The sequence below is a fragment of the Eretmochelys imbricata genome, chromosome 2 (assembly GCF_965152235.1).
Source record: "Eretmochelys imbricata isolate rEreImb1 chromosome 2, rEreImb1.hap1, whole genome shotgun sequence".
Taxonomy (NCBI): Eukaryota; Metazoa; Chordata; order Testudines; family Cheloniidae; genus Eretmochelys; species Eretmochelys imbricata.
The window spans coordinates 146,784,037-146,799,963 of record NC_135573.1 but is presented as its reverse complement, the minus strand read 5'-3'; the positions used below and the strand labels follow the sequence as shown (position 1 = coordinate 146,799,963).

Sequence of the window (15,927 nt, the reverse complement as noted above, 5' to 3'; positions counted from 1 at the left end):
AAAATGTCAATTTCTTGTTTGGGTTTTTATAAACTTCTTTGCACCTTTATTAAGTATTAAAATATAGTTATAAGAATGTTATAGCAAAAATGGTAAAAAAGATATCAATATAAACTATGTCTGGTTATGTTCCAAAATGTTAAAGCTAACCAAATAATTTCAACACATTAACACCTTTTTTTCCCCAAATACATCTAAGCGTTATAAAAGTTTAATACTCTCAACGTGTTTTCATAGACCAGCATTTAAAATTCAGTTTGGTTTAATGTTTACACTCTTTCTTTAATGTTATGTTAAAGGGAAGTAGTGGTGGTTAAAGTTTGTGCTTCTAAACAGTTAGCAGAAGTGGAATTGGTATCACAAGCAAATTAACTCTAGAAAGCTTGGATAAAAATTCTGTTACTAACTCTTTTGCTAAAACAGAGTGCTCAGCAGGGGAGAGCAGTACTCCCTCTCACAGAAGATCATGTACATCTATTTCAGCAGTTAAGCACTATATTTAGTATATAAAAAATTAATAATGCACACTAAGTTAATCTGTGTATTAAATCTGGGTTACTGAAAAAAAGAGGAATGTAAAAACTTTATTCTGTTAATCAACTTAAGCTGTTTATGGTTGCATCCCACTGACTGAAGATACCAGAAGACATCAGTACACAGTGAAGAAACCCCCAGGCATCAAGAAAAGAAAAATGAAGTGCTTTATAAACAACAGACCAGCCAACTACACCTCAGTCTACTATATATGGACAATTAGGTAGGCAATCAGCTAAATACCACTAGCTGGACCAGGTCTAACTGTCATTTAAATTGTATATTATTAAGCAAAGTGAGTTCATGTGCCGGTGGTTTTAAATCTTTACCATTGAAATATGAATGAATTTAGCTACTGTGTAAACGCCATTGCTAAACTGTTTAACCAACACACAGGTAAAAATTAAACTAATGGCAGCCAACAACAAAGCAAGGAAACAACAAACCAGCAAAGAAGTTATTTGTACTGTTTATGGAAGTTACATAGTAACTACCATAACCAACTCATTAGGAAATATTTTCCTTTTTTAATCACCTAACCTCATTAGTAACAAACAGCTAGCTGGCATTGGCATTGCTGGTGTATAACAAAAACAGTAATGAGTTGGCAATATGTCAAATTATGCAAACAAATTCCCTGTTAGTAACAGTCAAAATTTGGGGTCAGTGACACTGCATCCTAAATGAAGCAGGTTATTCAAAACATTCTTGTTCAGTGTCTGGTTAACAATTAAATTCTGACACAGCAATATTTGGTAAATTGGTTACTGTCCATTCAGTAGGTTTATCTGGAAGACAGCATCTATAAGAAATAACTGGATCTACGTCAACTACTGGTGTATCAGAGGTATGCAACCAATGGAACACAGAAGCTAGCTGTTCCTGTTTCCTGCCTAGAGAAGCTGATCAGAGGATTATTCCTGGGGGAATTCTATGCCACTGCAAACATGCAGAATTCGTGTCTGATGCAGAATTCATGTCTGATACAGAATTTCCCCCCTACCCCCTCGAAAATACAGTCTGCTGAAAAAGTGCTGCAGTTCCACCTTTCGCCCACCAGAGGCCGCTGTGGCACCAGAACAGCCAGCTGACCAGCAGTAACAGCTAGCCGCTGCTTTCATCACAGCAGCCTGCCTGTGGAGCCAGGTTAGGAAGCAGAGTGGGGCCCACAGGGCTGCTGGGAGATCACAGACTGGGGTTCAGAAGGGCTAGTGGGGGGAGCGGGACAGACTGGATCATGGGCACAGGAGCTTGTGGGGTGACAGTATTGAATCAGGGGATGAATGGAGGGGCACAGGGAAACAGTGGGTGCAGGCCCACTCAGGGACAGGGACAGACGTGTCTGACTGAATGGAAGAGCCAGGGTCTGCATAGTTGGGCTTCCCAACTCCCTAGCAATCCCTCCAAAAAGAAAATGTTCCATACTTCTCCTATCCACACCCAACAACCCTCCTGGTTCACTCCCAGGCTCCTTCCTTCTCCCTCAGTTCCTCCATTACCTCCGACTCCCCCGAGCCTTTGTACTTCTTCTGAGGGGTGCAGGAAATAAGTTTCTTTTTTGTAGTTTAAATTAATTACTCAAAGTTCTGTATTAACATGCCTAGTAAGGAATCTATTTGTTAAACACACATTTCCTGAATCTTTTTTGTCTGTATTGTTACAGACGTACTTGCTGACAAGTATTTTGAAATAAAATTACCAAAATATTGAAACTCGTGTGATTATGTTATTTTGACAAATAAAATATGCAGAATTTTAAAATAGTGTCCACAGAAATTTTTAATTTTTTGGTGCTGAATTCCCTCAGGAATAGAGGGTGACAACCAGCAGTAAGGGTAACCTGTAACATGGATGTACAGTATTGTGTAGTTAGTAACTAATTACAAAATATTTATATATAAAGGCCTCATTTGTGATGTGTCTACTCCAAACTTCTGTTTTACTTCTTATATACATAGCACTGTGGGACACCCTGAAATAATGCCTATCCCAGTATTCCAAAACACTCATCCTACTACTAATGATAATACAGATGGTAACTGTAATTGCCCTAATATGAGTGTGTTGCTATCTGCAGAACCAAAGTAAAAGGGCCAGACGACAACAGCAGATTAGAAAAGGATTGTGATGCTCAAATATGAGGCAGTGTCACATGTACACGTTGGGGGGGGGGGGGGCACGGCAGGGATACCTCAGTGGTTTGAGCATTGGCCTGCTAAACCCAGGGTTGTGAGTTCAATCCTTGAGGGGGCCATTTAGGGATATGGGGCAAAAACTGGTTGGATGATTTAATTGTGGATTGGTCCTGCTTTGAGCAGGATGATCTGCTGAGGTCCCTTCCAACCCTGATATTCTGTGATACTATACATATATTCCCATATATATAATATGGGTATGTGTGCCCAAATCTCAAACATAAAATTACATTCCTCAAAGTTCCTGAGCTAACATTCCCAGGCCCACCATAAGGGACTAAGACATAACTGGAACTTAAAATCTGTCCACCAGTCATACGAGGGAATGTGCAGACCAAGGAACAGATGGGGAATGAATGTGGAGAAGGTAAAATAAGGTGGCCCTATAACAGTGTTTAGCCCACTGGGACATCTTCAGTCCATGCATTATGCTTTTTCCGTGACAATGGTTAAAATATCTTCCCCATAAAAAGGCAAAAAGTGGGGGAATGTAATAGAAAGAGAGAGCCTGAGACATGAGGCCTGGTATAAGGGCCTGGTGTAAGACCTAAGGCCCAAACAAAAGTCAAGCCCTGCCCTGTTACAAAGCAGATGCCGGCTTGCGGGTTCACCGTCCAATACATGAACTTGGCAAGAACAGGGCTGGCGTTGCAAAAACATAAGCACGCCTAGGAACTAAGTAGTCATGTAAGCACATTCTAGAAGGGTAGTGCCAGAAAACCCCAATACAAGGTTATGGTGTAAACACACTCCCTGAAGATGGTACAGGGACTTACTGACCCCTCTTAAAGATACGGTCAGGATCATAGGATGATGGATAGAGATGCTTTGATTAAACCAAGAAATACAATGTAAAGGGTGGTAACTAACCACATCAGAGGGGCAATAGGTAATTTATTTGTATCAGTGTATAAAAGAGGGGTCACAGACAGGGTGTTATGTTTAGCCGAGGGGGGAATAGAAAGTCCCGCTGTTGACAGAGCTAAATCCATTGTAATGGGCATACATGTGTTAACGTACCTGTAACCATTGAGCCAGGACTCTAGGACAGTGCTTCGTGGACAATAAACCTGGCCAAGTTCCTTCACTACTGAATGGAGCCTGTGGTCTTCTTGGACTGGAGCCTGCTGGACAGGCTATCTGGCCAGAGCAAAAGCAGCACACAGCAAGAACACACACACACAGCCAATAACTGATGACACACATAAGGAGAGGTAACTCACCCTGTGCAGTTAAAAACTACTTTTTTGAGATGTGCCCCCCATAGGTACTCCACTTCGGGGGGGGGGGTGTTTGCACGCGTCCGTGCGCACCCCATGCAACTTCAATTGGAAATTTTTATTAGCAGCCACTTGGCCTGTGCATCTGTCCCATACATTCTTGTGCCCCACACAGAGGTCTGTGCAGGCAAACCACCCTCAACTCCTTCTCTACCACAATCTTCCATAGAGGAAACTCTGAAGCAGAGGGGAAGGAGGGTAGGTAGTGATCATCAACAGGGGGACAGAGCTCGAAGAACCACAGTTACTGCAAAGGGTGAGTAAATGGAGGTTACTTACTGTACCTGGAGATTTTTCGAAGTGTGTGGTCCCTATCCGTTGTATTCCACAAGTGGGTACACGTGTGCCATGTGCCCGAGTCCAAAATTCTTCAAAGCAGTGTCTCTTAACGCTCACATGCGCAACAGTTTCTCTCGTGCTCCTGACTGAGGGTATAAGAGGCAGTATGGATCAGTGCCTCTCCTATTCCTCTTTTTACAGAATCCAAAGCAGAGGGGATGGAGGGCAGGTAGGGGAATACAGTTAGGGACCACACATCTTGAAGAACCTCCAGTTACAATAAGTACCCTCTATTTCTTCTTCGAGTGATTGTCCTTGTGTTTATTCCACACGTGGTTGACTAGCAGAGAGTGCAAGGAAGCTGGTATGCAGTTGCAGCTTGAGTTAGAGCATAGTGTGTTATGAACATGTGGACAGACCTCCAAGTTGCTGCTCTGCAGCAGAACGTCCGATAAGGATGATGTGAAAGCAGCTTCTGCTCACATGGAGTGAGCTGTAATACCCCCAGGAGGGGGAAGTTTTGTTGTAGGTATTGTTATACATGTTTCCATAGGTTCAAAGGGTGGACTTGAGAGTGTTGTCTGGACATGGCCCTTGTCTCAGGCTCTTAAAATGCCATTTTCAGGACATGTGGTATTTCATGATAGACTTCAATCACATTGGTGATTTACCACTCTTACTTTTCAAGGACGGGATCTCGAGTTCTCTGAGGAGCTGCAAAAGCTAGAAGATGCTATGCTGGAACTCACAGCAGTAAGAGATAATCCTAGGCCTTTCACCCAAACATTTATCAGGAAAGCAAGTTTGCAGGGACCATATTGGACCTTGGTGGCAAAGTCACAGAAACATCAGATATACATGGTTTGAAGATACTACTGTGAACACATGAATGTCACATTCATTAAGGCTCCAACACTATCAAATTGCTTCAAAGATCGGGTTCCACACAATAATAATAAAACAATTGGCCTGTTACTGGCAATGTACAAACTGACAATCTGCTGGATCACTGTACAAATGTATAGAGTGAGGAAGAAATGGAGACTGCTAAACAAATGACTCCCCCGTAAGCCTTGCGGGAGCCCTAGGCATAACTAACAGTGTGAGCCAAAGGCTGTGAACCAGCATATGCCAAGCCTTGGCAGAATGGCAACACACTAGGTATTAGAAAGCACATTCCTGACCTGAGAGGATGATACAAAAATGCCCAGAGTTCTCAAGTAACTGCAGAAACACATTTCTAGGAAATGCTACACTCATGGACCCACAGACCCCTCATAAGGTAAGGAGGGAAGGACAGGAAAATGGATGAAGACGTTTTGTTCCAACTGACAGGTACAAGGTACAGGATTATAATGAAAAGCATATGGAATGTAATATGTAACTTGTCTGTATCAATATATGAAAAGAAAAGTCATGCAGGGCATCTTTGTACTAGTTTAGGAGACAGCATCCTGTTCTGTTGATTGAACTAGTACCTTGTAAGGGGTATACATGTTTAATTCCATGACTGAGCGCCTATGAGGCACTAGGACTGTACTTTGTTGACAGCAAACCTGGTTGAGTGTCTTTGCCACCAAACTGAGCACGTGGTCTTTCTTTAGGAATAAGACCGAGGTCTAATGAATCAATATGCTGCATTTTGTTCTAGTGCAGCTAAAATCAGAGCTCCAAGAAGAGCAGCCCTAGCAGCATTAATATGGCAGCACTAGCAACGTTCCACAGCACAAACACCACTCTCCAAAATTCCACATCAAATCACCATGCACATGACATACTTCTAACTTCTAATGCTTTTGGTGGAAGTAACATTAACTGAATTGTAGTAGTTTTGTGGGAGAAGATGGGTTTTCCACAGCTAAATTAATGAATAAAATCATGTACATATAAACTGAAAAGCACACTCCTGAACTTGATGAAACATATAAGTAAATGACCGGCATGTTGAGCTAGCTATTTCCTACTGGTTCTACAAATCTAGCAGTACTACTTGCTACTACAGTGTATAGCGCCTCCTTCCCCCAGATAATTTTTAAGAGAGCTTGTTACTAGAGATTAGTGTTTAAAGTTTTACCTTTGTTTTGAAGGCACACCTACAGTAAATATTTGATGTACGAGAGCATGGTCCACATTCTCCTTCATGGCAAAGATTTTCACATGTATGAATGAAATCTATCAAAAATGAAAATGTAAAAATGATTTGTAAATTAAACCTTTTAATTTAACATATTGGTACTTTATATATATGTCATATGAACATCAGTGGTCACACCGCGGCTTCTGCATGAGTTCGGAGCTGCAGGCACAAGACACTGCCTTCAAATCATCCTCCCTTCATATTTCTCATGGACATGTTACAGATTTTATGTTAAAAAAATAAAAGAATTAGGTGCATTATAAGATTTGCAACTTAAAGTTGTGTATTGCTTTGAAATATTTTAAAAAAAGGCTAAAATTGTGCTTGTTCATTTTAGTAAATCTATGGCCTGTAGAGTTTCAGTTCCACAATTTTTATACTAGTACTACTAAAAATAGACACTTTGCTAAACACTTTTCATATAAATATATAGAATCAAACTTGTGATTTAATGTGGTGTGATTTAACAAGATGAACAATTGAGGAGCACTATGTTAAAAACCATTTTAAACACAAGATTTCCCTATTGGTATAATCTGATTTTTTTTTTTTTTTAAACTGAGAAAAATTAAACTAATTCATTTTTCACTATGTATACTGACCTTCTGTAGGTTATTTAGCTTGGAAAAGGAAAACAAAAATTAGCCATTTCCCATCATATCTGTGGTTCTTCATAATGATTGCCTGCATGGATCCAAACTGTATGAAAGACATAGTGCTCGTGTGCATGAACTTGGCGCTCTTTAGAGAGATGCATCTACTGGAGAAAAAAGTTTGCCCAGCTCTAAAGAGCAAGTTGCTTCATGTGAAGAATACTGAACAGACACAAAAATGTATCTGAGTTTATCTGAAAATTTCCTCTCTCCAAATAATAAGGTCCATAGATCCGTTACAGTGGGACCCCAGCCTAATTTGCAGTTTGAAGACTAAATCAGACCTGTCAGTCACTGGAAGGAAATGATCCCACCCCTAAATAGCTTGCCAGTTTGAAATAAAATCCACAGCAAAAGATAACCAAACGGTCAGAAGACTAATAGGGAATTCATTTCAAGAATAACTATTTATGCACCTCATAGCTTAAGCAAAAACTTCAAAATTTCTCAGCTGAATCAAAAGATACAGTGAATCCCAGTTTCCAACAGAACATCAGCCCAAAGAAGTTCACAGATTGAATTTAAGTATTTGATACAGCTGAGGCTCAATCCACTAATTACTTTGAAAATTAGGGCCAATGACTTAAATTGGCATTGAAAGCTGACCAGGAGCCAGGGGATGTATTTGGTTCCTGATGTGCTCACAATAGCCTCAGCCACAGAACAGGCAAGTCCCAGCTAGAACCTATACATCATCTTCTGTCCCAGCTAGAACCTATACATCATCTTCACATTCAGTTCTAGATACAGTTAATTACAGTGATCTACACCCTCAGCAAGTTTGTGGATGACATTAAGCTGGGGGAAGAGGTAGATATGCTGGAAGGTAGGGATTGGGTCCAGAGTGACCTAGACAAACTGGAGGATTGGGCCAAAAGAAATCTGATGAGGTTCAACAAGGATAAGTGCAGAGAACTGCACCTAGAAAGGAAGAATCCCATGCACCGCTTCAGGCTGGGGACCAACTGGATAAGCGGCAATTTTGCAGAAAAGGACCTGGGATTAAAGCGTACGAGAAGCTGGATATCAGTCAACAGTGTGTCCTTGTTGCCAAGAAGGTTAGCATATTGGGCTGCATTAGAAGGAGCGTTGCCAGCAGATCGAGGAAAGTGATTACTCCCCTCTATTTGGCATTGATGAGGCCACATCTGGAGTACTGTGTCCAGTTTTGGGCCCTCCACTACAGAAAGGATGTGGACAAACTGGAGAGAGTCTTGCGGAGGGCAACGAAAATTATTAGGGGGCTGGGGTACATGACTTATGAGGAGAGGCTGAGAGAACTAGGCTTATTTAGTCTGCAGAAGAGGAGAGTGAGGGGGGATTTGATAGCAGCCTTCAATTACCTGAAGGGTGGTTCCAAAGAGGATGGAGCTAGGCTGTTCTCAGTGGTGGCAGATGACAGAACACAAAGCAATAGTCTTAAGTTGCAGTAGGGGAGGTCTAGTTTGGATATTAAGACAAACTATTTCACCAGGAGGGCAGTGAAGCACTGGACTGGGTTACCTAGAGAGGTGGCGGAATCTCCATCCTCAGAGGTTTTTAAGGCCCAGCTTGACAAAGCCATGGCTGGGATGATTTCATAGAATCATAGAATAAAAGGGTTGGAAGGGACCTCAGGAGGTCATCTAGTCCAACCCCCTGCTCAAAGCAGGACCTAATACCCAACTAAATCATCCCAGCCAGGGCTCTGTCAAGCCTGACCTTAAAAACCTCTAAGGAAGGAGATTCCACCACCTCCCTAGGTAAAGCATTCTAGTGCTTCACCACCCTCCTAGTGAAAACTTTTTTCCTAATATCCAACCTAAACCTCCCGCACTGCAACTTGAGACCATTACTCCTCGTTCTGTCATCTGCTACCACTGAGAACAGTCTAGATCCATCCTCTTTGGAACCCCCTTTCAGGTAGTTGAAAGCAGCTATCAAATCCCCCCTTATTCTTCTCTTCCGCAGACTAAACAATCCCAGTTCCCTCAGCCTGTCCTCATAAGTTATGTGTTCCAGTCCCCTAATAATTTCCGTTGTCCTCTGCTGGACGCTTTCCAATTTTTTCACATCCTTCTTGTAGTGTGGGGCCCAAAACTGGACATAGTACTCCAGATGAGGCCTCACCAATGTCGAATAGAGGGGAACGATCACGTCCCTCGATCTGCTGGCAATGTCCCTACTTATACATCCCAAAATGCCATTGGCCTTCTTGGCAACAAGGGCACACTGTTGTCTCATAGCCAGCTTCTCGTCCACTGTAACCCCTAGGGCCTTTTCTGCAGAACTGGTGCCGAGCCATTCGGTCTCTAGTCTGTAGTGGTGCATGGGATTCTTCCGTCCTAAGTGCAGGACTCTGCGCTTGTCCTTGTTGAACCTCATCAGATTTTTTTTGGCCCAATCCTCAAATTTGTCTAGGTCCCTCTGTATCCTATCCCTATCCTCCAGCATATCTAGCTCTTCTCCTAGTTTAGTGTGATCTGCAAACTTGCTGAGGGTGCAATCAGCGCCATCCTCCAGATCATTAATGAAGATATTGAACAAAAACGACCCCAGGACCGACCCTTGAGGCACTCTGCTTGATACCAGCTGCCAACTAGACATGGAGCCATTGATCACTATCCATTGAGCCCGACGATATAGCCAGCCTTCTATCCACTTTATAGTCCATTAATCCAGCCCATACTTCTTTAACTTGCTGGCAAGAATACTGTGGGAGACCGTGTCAAAAGCTTTGCTAAAGTCAAGGAACAATATGTCCACTGCTTACCCCTCATCCACAGAGCCAGTTATCTCGTCATAGAAGGCAATTAGATTAATCAGGCATGACTTTCCCTTGGTGAATCCATGCTGACTGTTCCTGATCACTTTCCTCTCCTCTAAGTGCTTCAGAATTGATTCCTTGAGGACCTGCTCCATGATTTTTCCAGGGACTGAGGTTGGCTGACTGGCCTGTAGTTCCCCAGATCCTCCTCCTTCCCTATTTTAAAGATGGGCACTACATTAGCCTTTTTCCAGTTGTCCGGGACCTCCCTCGATCACCATGAGTTTTCAAAGATAATGGCCAATGGCTCTGCAATCACATCCGCCAACTCCTTTAGCACTCTCGGATGCAGCGCATTCGGCCCCATGGACTTGTGCTCGTCCAGCTTTTCTAAATAGTCCCTAACCACTTCTTTCTTCACATAGGGCTGGTCACCTCCTCCCCATGCTGTGCTGCCCAGTGCAGTAGTCTGGGAGCTGACCTTGTTCGTGAAGACAGAGGCAAAAAAAGCATTGAGTACATTAGCTTTTTCCACATCCTCTGTCACTAGGTTGCCTTCCTCATTCAGTAAAGGGCCCACACTTTCCTTGACCTTCTTCTTAGTTGCTAACGTATCTGAAGAAATCCTTCTTATTACTCTTAGCATCTCTTGCTAGCTGTAACTCCAAGTGTGATTTGGCCTTCCTGATTTCACTCCTGTATGCCTGAACAACATTTTTAGACTTCCCCCGGTCATTTGTCCAATCTTCCACTTCTTGGAAGCTTCTTTTTTGTGTTTAAGATCAGCAAGGATTTCACTGTTAAGCCAAGCTGGTCGCCTGCCATATTTACTATTCTTTCTACACATCAGGATGGTTTGTCCCTGTAACCTCAGTAAGGATTCTTTAAAGTACAGCCAGCTCTCCTGGACTCCTTTCCCCCTCATGTTATTCTCCCGGGGATCCTGCCCATCAGTTCCCTGAGGGAGTCGAAGTCTGCTTTTCTGAAGTCCAGGGTCCTTATTCTGCTGCTCTCCTTTCTTTCTTGTGTCAGGATCCTGAACTCCACCATCTCATGGTCACTGCCTCCCACTTTAGCTTCCCCTACTAATTCTTCCCGGTTTGTGAGCAGCAGGTCAAGATGAGCTCTGCCCCTAGTTGGTTCCTCCAGCACTTGCACCAGGAAATTGTCCCCTACACTTTCCAAAAACTTTCTGGATTGTCTGTGCACCACTGTATTGCTCTCCCAGCAGATATCAGGGTGATTGAAGTCTCCCATGAGAACCAGGGCCTGCGATCTAGTAACTTCCATGAGTTGCCGGAAGAAAAACTTCGTCCACCTCATCCCCCTGGTCCAGTGGTCTGTAGCAGACTCCCACCCCGACATCACCCTTGTTGCTCACACTTCTAAACCTAATCCTCCTATTAACCTATTACAGACTGAAGCACCCTCCACCCCAAGGGTCAGCTAAAGACTAGACATTAATTTGAACTCTAAATAGGTCAGACGATGACCAGATGACCACTCCCATGATGCATGCTACCGCTCTTCCCCCAAGCCACCACTGCATAGAGCTGAAATTGCTCTGGCTCTTCTTAGGTTATTTACGCCTTTTGCCCCACCCATGTGGCAAGATAGAGAGGATTAAAGGAGGGGACTGTACTGTACAACGTATCAAGGAGTGAGTCTAAGGCAACATGCCCCGAAGGGACTTTGGACTGCAAAAGAAAAAAAATCTCTATCAATCCACTGAAGGATGCAGAGAAATTGATGCCGCTCATAGCTCATTCTTCTTTGTGTTACCCACCGTGAGGTTTAGCAGGAATACCAGACACTGCAGTTTATTTAGCATGCCTTTTTGCCAGCCTAATGACATCTGAGACCATTTGTGTGGTAAGGGGGTCAAAGGGTCCCCTGCTCAGACTGGCTGCTTGCAAAGGGTCTGTAATGTGTATTCTGTCTTCTTCCTGGGCTCGTCCATCAGATACTGCTCCATAAAGATAAGCATGGGGTCAAGCTGCTGAAGTCTCAGGCAAACACAAAGGAGGGATTTCCCTCTGTAAGAGGGCAAAACTGACAGCACAGTTTTAATGATTCTGCAGCTGAAGTTTAAAGATTTTTTTTCCTTTCGTTTTCTCCTCAGCAGCAGAGTGTGTCTGTAACTGCCTGCAGAGGTACAGGCAGAATAATAAAGAAAAAATGGTTGGATCTTCATGGACTGGGCCATACACCTTCTTGCCAGAGACTGGCAGGACTGGTTCTGCCTTCAAAATGACAAATAGGCTGATGACTTACTCTCCACAGATCTGTTATACTACGTAAATTTAAGTTGGCCTTCAAAAGTTCAAGGTTTATTGGGAGACTAATGGAGACAAACTCTTAAAAACCCTTGAACAGAACAGGGAGGAAGAGCGTGCCAACACTGACAACCATTTGGCAATAAAGGTAAGGTTGTCAGTAGCGTAAGTCAGTTACCTTTTTGCGTAACTGGTGTTCTTCAAGATGTGTTGCTCATGTCCATTCCACAATAGGTGTGCATGCTCGCCACGTGCACCGGTGCCAGAAGTTTTTCCCCTAGCAGTACCCGTAGGGGAGCGCCCCAGCAACCCCTGGAGTGGTGCCTCCATGGCGTGGTATAAGGGGAGCTGCGCGCTCCACCCACCCTCAGTTCCTTCTTGCCAGACAACTCCGACAGAGGGGAAGGAGGGCGCGATGTGAAATAGACATGAGCAACACATCTCGAAGAACACCAATTACGGAAAAGGTAACTTCTTTTCTTCTTTGAGTGATTGCTCATGTGTATTCCACAATAGGTGATTCCAAGCTATATCTGTTGGAGGTGGGTAGGAGTTCACAAGTTCTCAGGACGGAGTACAGCCCTGCCGAACCTGGCGTCATCCCTGGTTTGCGAGACGATTGCATAGTGCGAGGTGAACGTGTAAACTGAAGACCATGTGGAGGCCCTACAAATGTCCTGGATGGGGATGTGGGCCAGGAAGGCAGCCAACAAGGCTTGAGCTCGAGTCAAGTGCGCCTTCACAATCGGTGGCGGGGGAACACCCGCCAGATCATAACAAGTGCGAATGCACGAAGTGACACTGAGAGACACTGAGTGGAGATCGACCGACCCCTCTGTGCTCAGCTGAGGCGACGAACTGTTGGGAGGACTTCCTGAACGGCTTAGTCTGCTCAAGGTACAAACCCAGAGCCCTTTGCACGTCGAGCGTGTGGAGGCGGCATTCCTCACTGGACGCGTGAGGCTTGGGGCAGAGGACCAGCAGGAAAATGTCCTGACTGATGTGATAGGCGGAGACCACCTTAGGGAGGAACACAGTGTGTAGTCAGAGCCGAACCTTGCCCTTATGAAAACCGTGCATGGGGGCTCGGAGGTCAGGGCCCTGAGTTCCAAGACCCGCCTTGCTGACGTGATAACGACCAGGAATCTCGCCACCTCCCACGAGAGGTGGGACCAGGAGCACATGGCTAGCAGCTCAAACGGGAGCCCTGTGAGATGGGACACCACCAGGATCCGGTCCCACTGCGGGACCGGGGGCCTAGCATACGGGAAAAGACGGTATAACCCCTTGAGGAACCGGCCAGTCATAGCATGGGGGAATACTTGTGCCCCTGCACTGGCGGATGGAAGGCCGATATGGCCGCCAGATGTACCTTGACTGATGAGGGTGCCAGGCCCTGGGCTTTAAGGTGGAGAAGGTAGTCCAGGATAAGCTGGATTGGGGCGGCCACCAGGGAGACACCCTGTTCAGACGCCCATCTGGAGAACCGGGACCATCTTGCCAAGTAGGCACGGCATGTGGAGGGGCATCTGCTTTCCGGGAGGACGCGCTGGACCCCTTCCGAGCATGTCCTTTCAACTCTACTTAACCATTGAGCAACCATACTATGAGGTGGAGAGCTGCTAGGTTGGGGTGGTGGAGGCGACCCCGATCCTGGGAGAGCAGGTCTGGGTGGAGCAGCAACGGCTGTGGCAGAGCAACCACCAGGCCCATGAGGGTCCTGTACCAATGCTGCCTGGGCCACACTGGGGCAATCAGGAGGACCCGTGCCTTGTCCGTCTTTATTTTCTCTAGGACCCTGCTGATCAGTGGGAATTGGGGGAAGGCACAGAGAAACTGGCCTGACTACGACAGGAGGAAGGCATCAGAGACAGTGCTCCCCGCCTGGAGCGGAACTGGGGACAGCACCGGTTCTGCCACCTCGCGAACAGGTCCACCTGTCCCTGGCCTGGGAGAACTCTGAGGCCAGCCAGAGCTGAAGGGGCCTCATTGGGAGTCTGGTGTTGCGGACCACGTATGTGCACACCAACATGTGACCCAAGAGCTGGAGGCACGCTCTGGCTGTAGTCACTGGGAACCTTATGACTGTGTCAATGAGCCCTTTCAGGGTCTCGAACCTGTCTGTTGGGAGAGAGGCTGTGGCCCACGAGTTGTCCAGGAGCATCCTGATAAATTCTATGCATTGGACCAGGACTAACATGGACTTGGCGTCATTTACCAACAGGCCCAGGGCAGCGCACGTGGACAGTAGAAACATCAAGTGATCCCTCACCTGCGACCAGGAGCTGCTCTTTGTTAGGATATAGATATTCAGGCCTGTCTGTAAAGGCCTGTACTCTAAGAATTTAGGTGTATTCTTATCACTTGGCTAGTGATAGAGGTATAAAAGAAAGAATCAAAATCACTGTCTGCTGGTGTAAAGGCCTTCTCTTACTGTGACAGTCTGAGGCCCTGTTCTTAGGCTAAGGCCTTTGGCTAAGCAGCAGAGGCAGCCATAAGCTGGGAAGCAAACAGTTACATCCTCACATTCCAAACTAGTCACACTGAAATAAGGTGCTATTCGGCTGTTAGGAATACAATCCTGTCCTGATAGTTCCTATCACCTCCAGAGAAAGGGAAGTGCTTAGAAAATGTAAAAGGAAACTTAGTTTGATAGCATCCTGTCTGGCAAGAACTCACTTATCAATAGCTGGGATGTGAAATCCTCACTTCTGTATTGTTTTGTCATTATAGTTCCCACTTTGCTGTTGTTTATCTGTATAATCTCTGTCTGGTTCTATGATTGTTCCTGTCTGCTGTATAATTAATTTTGCTGGGTGTAAACTAATTAAGGTGGTGGGATATAATTGGTTACATAATCATGTTACAATATGTTAGGATTGGTTAGTTAAATTTCAGGAAAATGATTGGTTAAGGTATAGCTAAGCAGAACTCAAGTTTTATTATATAATCTGTAGTCAATGAGGAAGTGACTGGGTGTGGGTGGGGGTGAGCATGTGGGTGTGTGAGATGGGAACAGGGAATGGGGGTAAGAAAATTGGAATCATGTTTTGCTAAAGGGGGAGATGGGAACAGGGAATAGGAGTAAGGAAGTTGGAATCATGTTTGGCTAAGGGTAGGAATGGGAACAGGGACACAGGTGTAAGGCTCTGTGGTGTCAGAGCTGGGAAGGAGGATACTAAGGAAGGAAACTGGAATCATGCTTGCTGGAAGTTCACCCCAATAAACATCGAATTGTTTGCACCTTTGGACTTCGGGTATTGTTGCTCTCTGTTCATGTGAGAAGGACCAGGGATGTAAGTGGGTGAAGGAATAAGCCCTCTAACACTCTTGACCAGTCAATCATCCAGATAAGGAAAGATCTGGACCCCCCGGTGCCTGAGGTAGGCCACTACCACTGATATTCATTTTGTAAATACCCTGGGGGCAGTGGATAGGCCAAACAGGAGGACTATCAGGAGGTAGTGATTCTGCCCCACCAGGAAACGGACGAAGCGACTGTGCCCCTCGAAAATGTGAAAGTGGAAGTATGCGTCCTGCAGACTGAGGGCAGCGTACCAGTTGCCAGGGTCCAGGGAGGGGACGATGGAGGCCAGTGAGACCATGCGGAACTTACGCCCACCCTGGACCTGCGGGATCTAAACCAGTTCATGGTGAGGCTGGAGTCCTCCTTTGGCCTTTCAGCCATGACCACGCCGGGAAAAAGCACACAACCGATTGTAGAAGGGAAGCTTCATTGAGGGGGGAACCCTGGGGAGGACTGGCAGAGTGCCCCCGAGCGTCCCATCAAAACCGCCTTTTCCCTGCTTGTTTGCCCTTGGAGTACC

General features: G+C 45.2%; 1 protein-coding gene across 6 annotated transcripts in view; it reads right to left on the bottom strand.

Moving 5' to 3' along the window:
- The window catches only part of NFX1 (nuclear transcription factor, X-box binding 1), a 231,236-nt gene that overhangs the window by 125,958 nt on the left and 89,351 nt on the right, over positions 1 to 15,927 (bottom strand). For all 6 annotated transcript variants that reach the window (XR_013345235.1, XR_013345236.1, XM_077810831.1 and 3 more), the window contains one exon: positions 6,363 to 6,460. Coding sequence is in view for 4 of the 6 variants with exons in the window: in XM_077810831.1 (XP_077666957.1) it covers positions 6,363 to 6,460 (98 nt within the window). In the remaining 2 variants the exon portion in view is untranslated. The remainder of the gene's footprint in view (positions 1 to 6,362; positions 6,461 to 15,927) is intronic.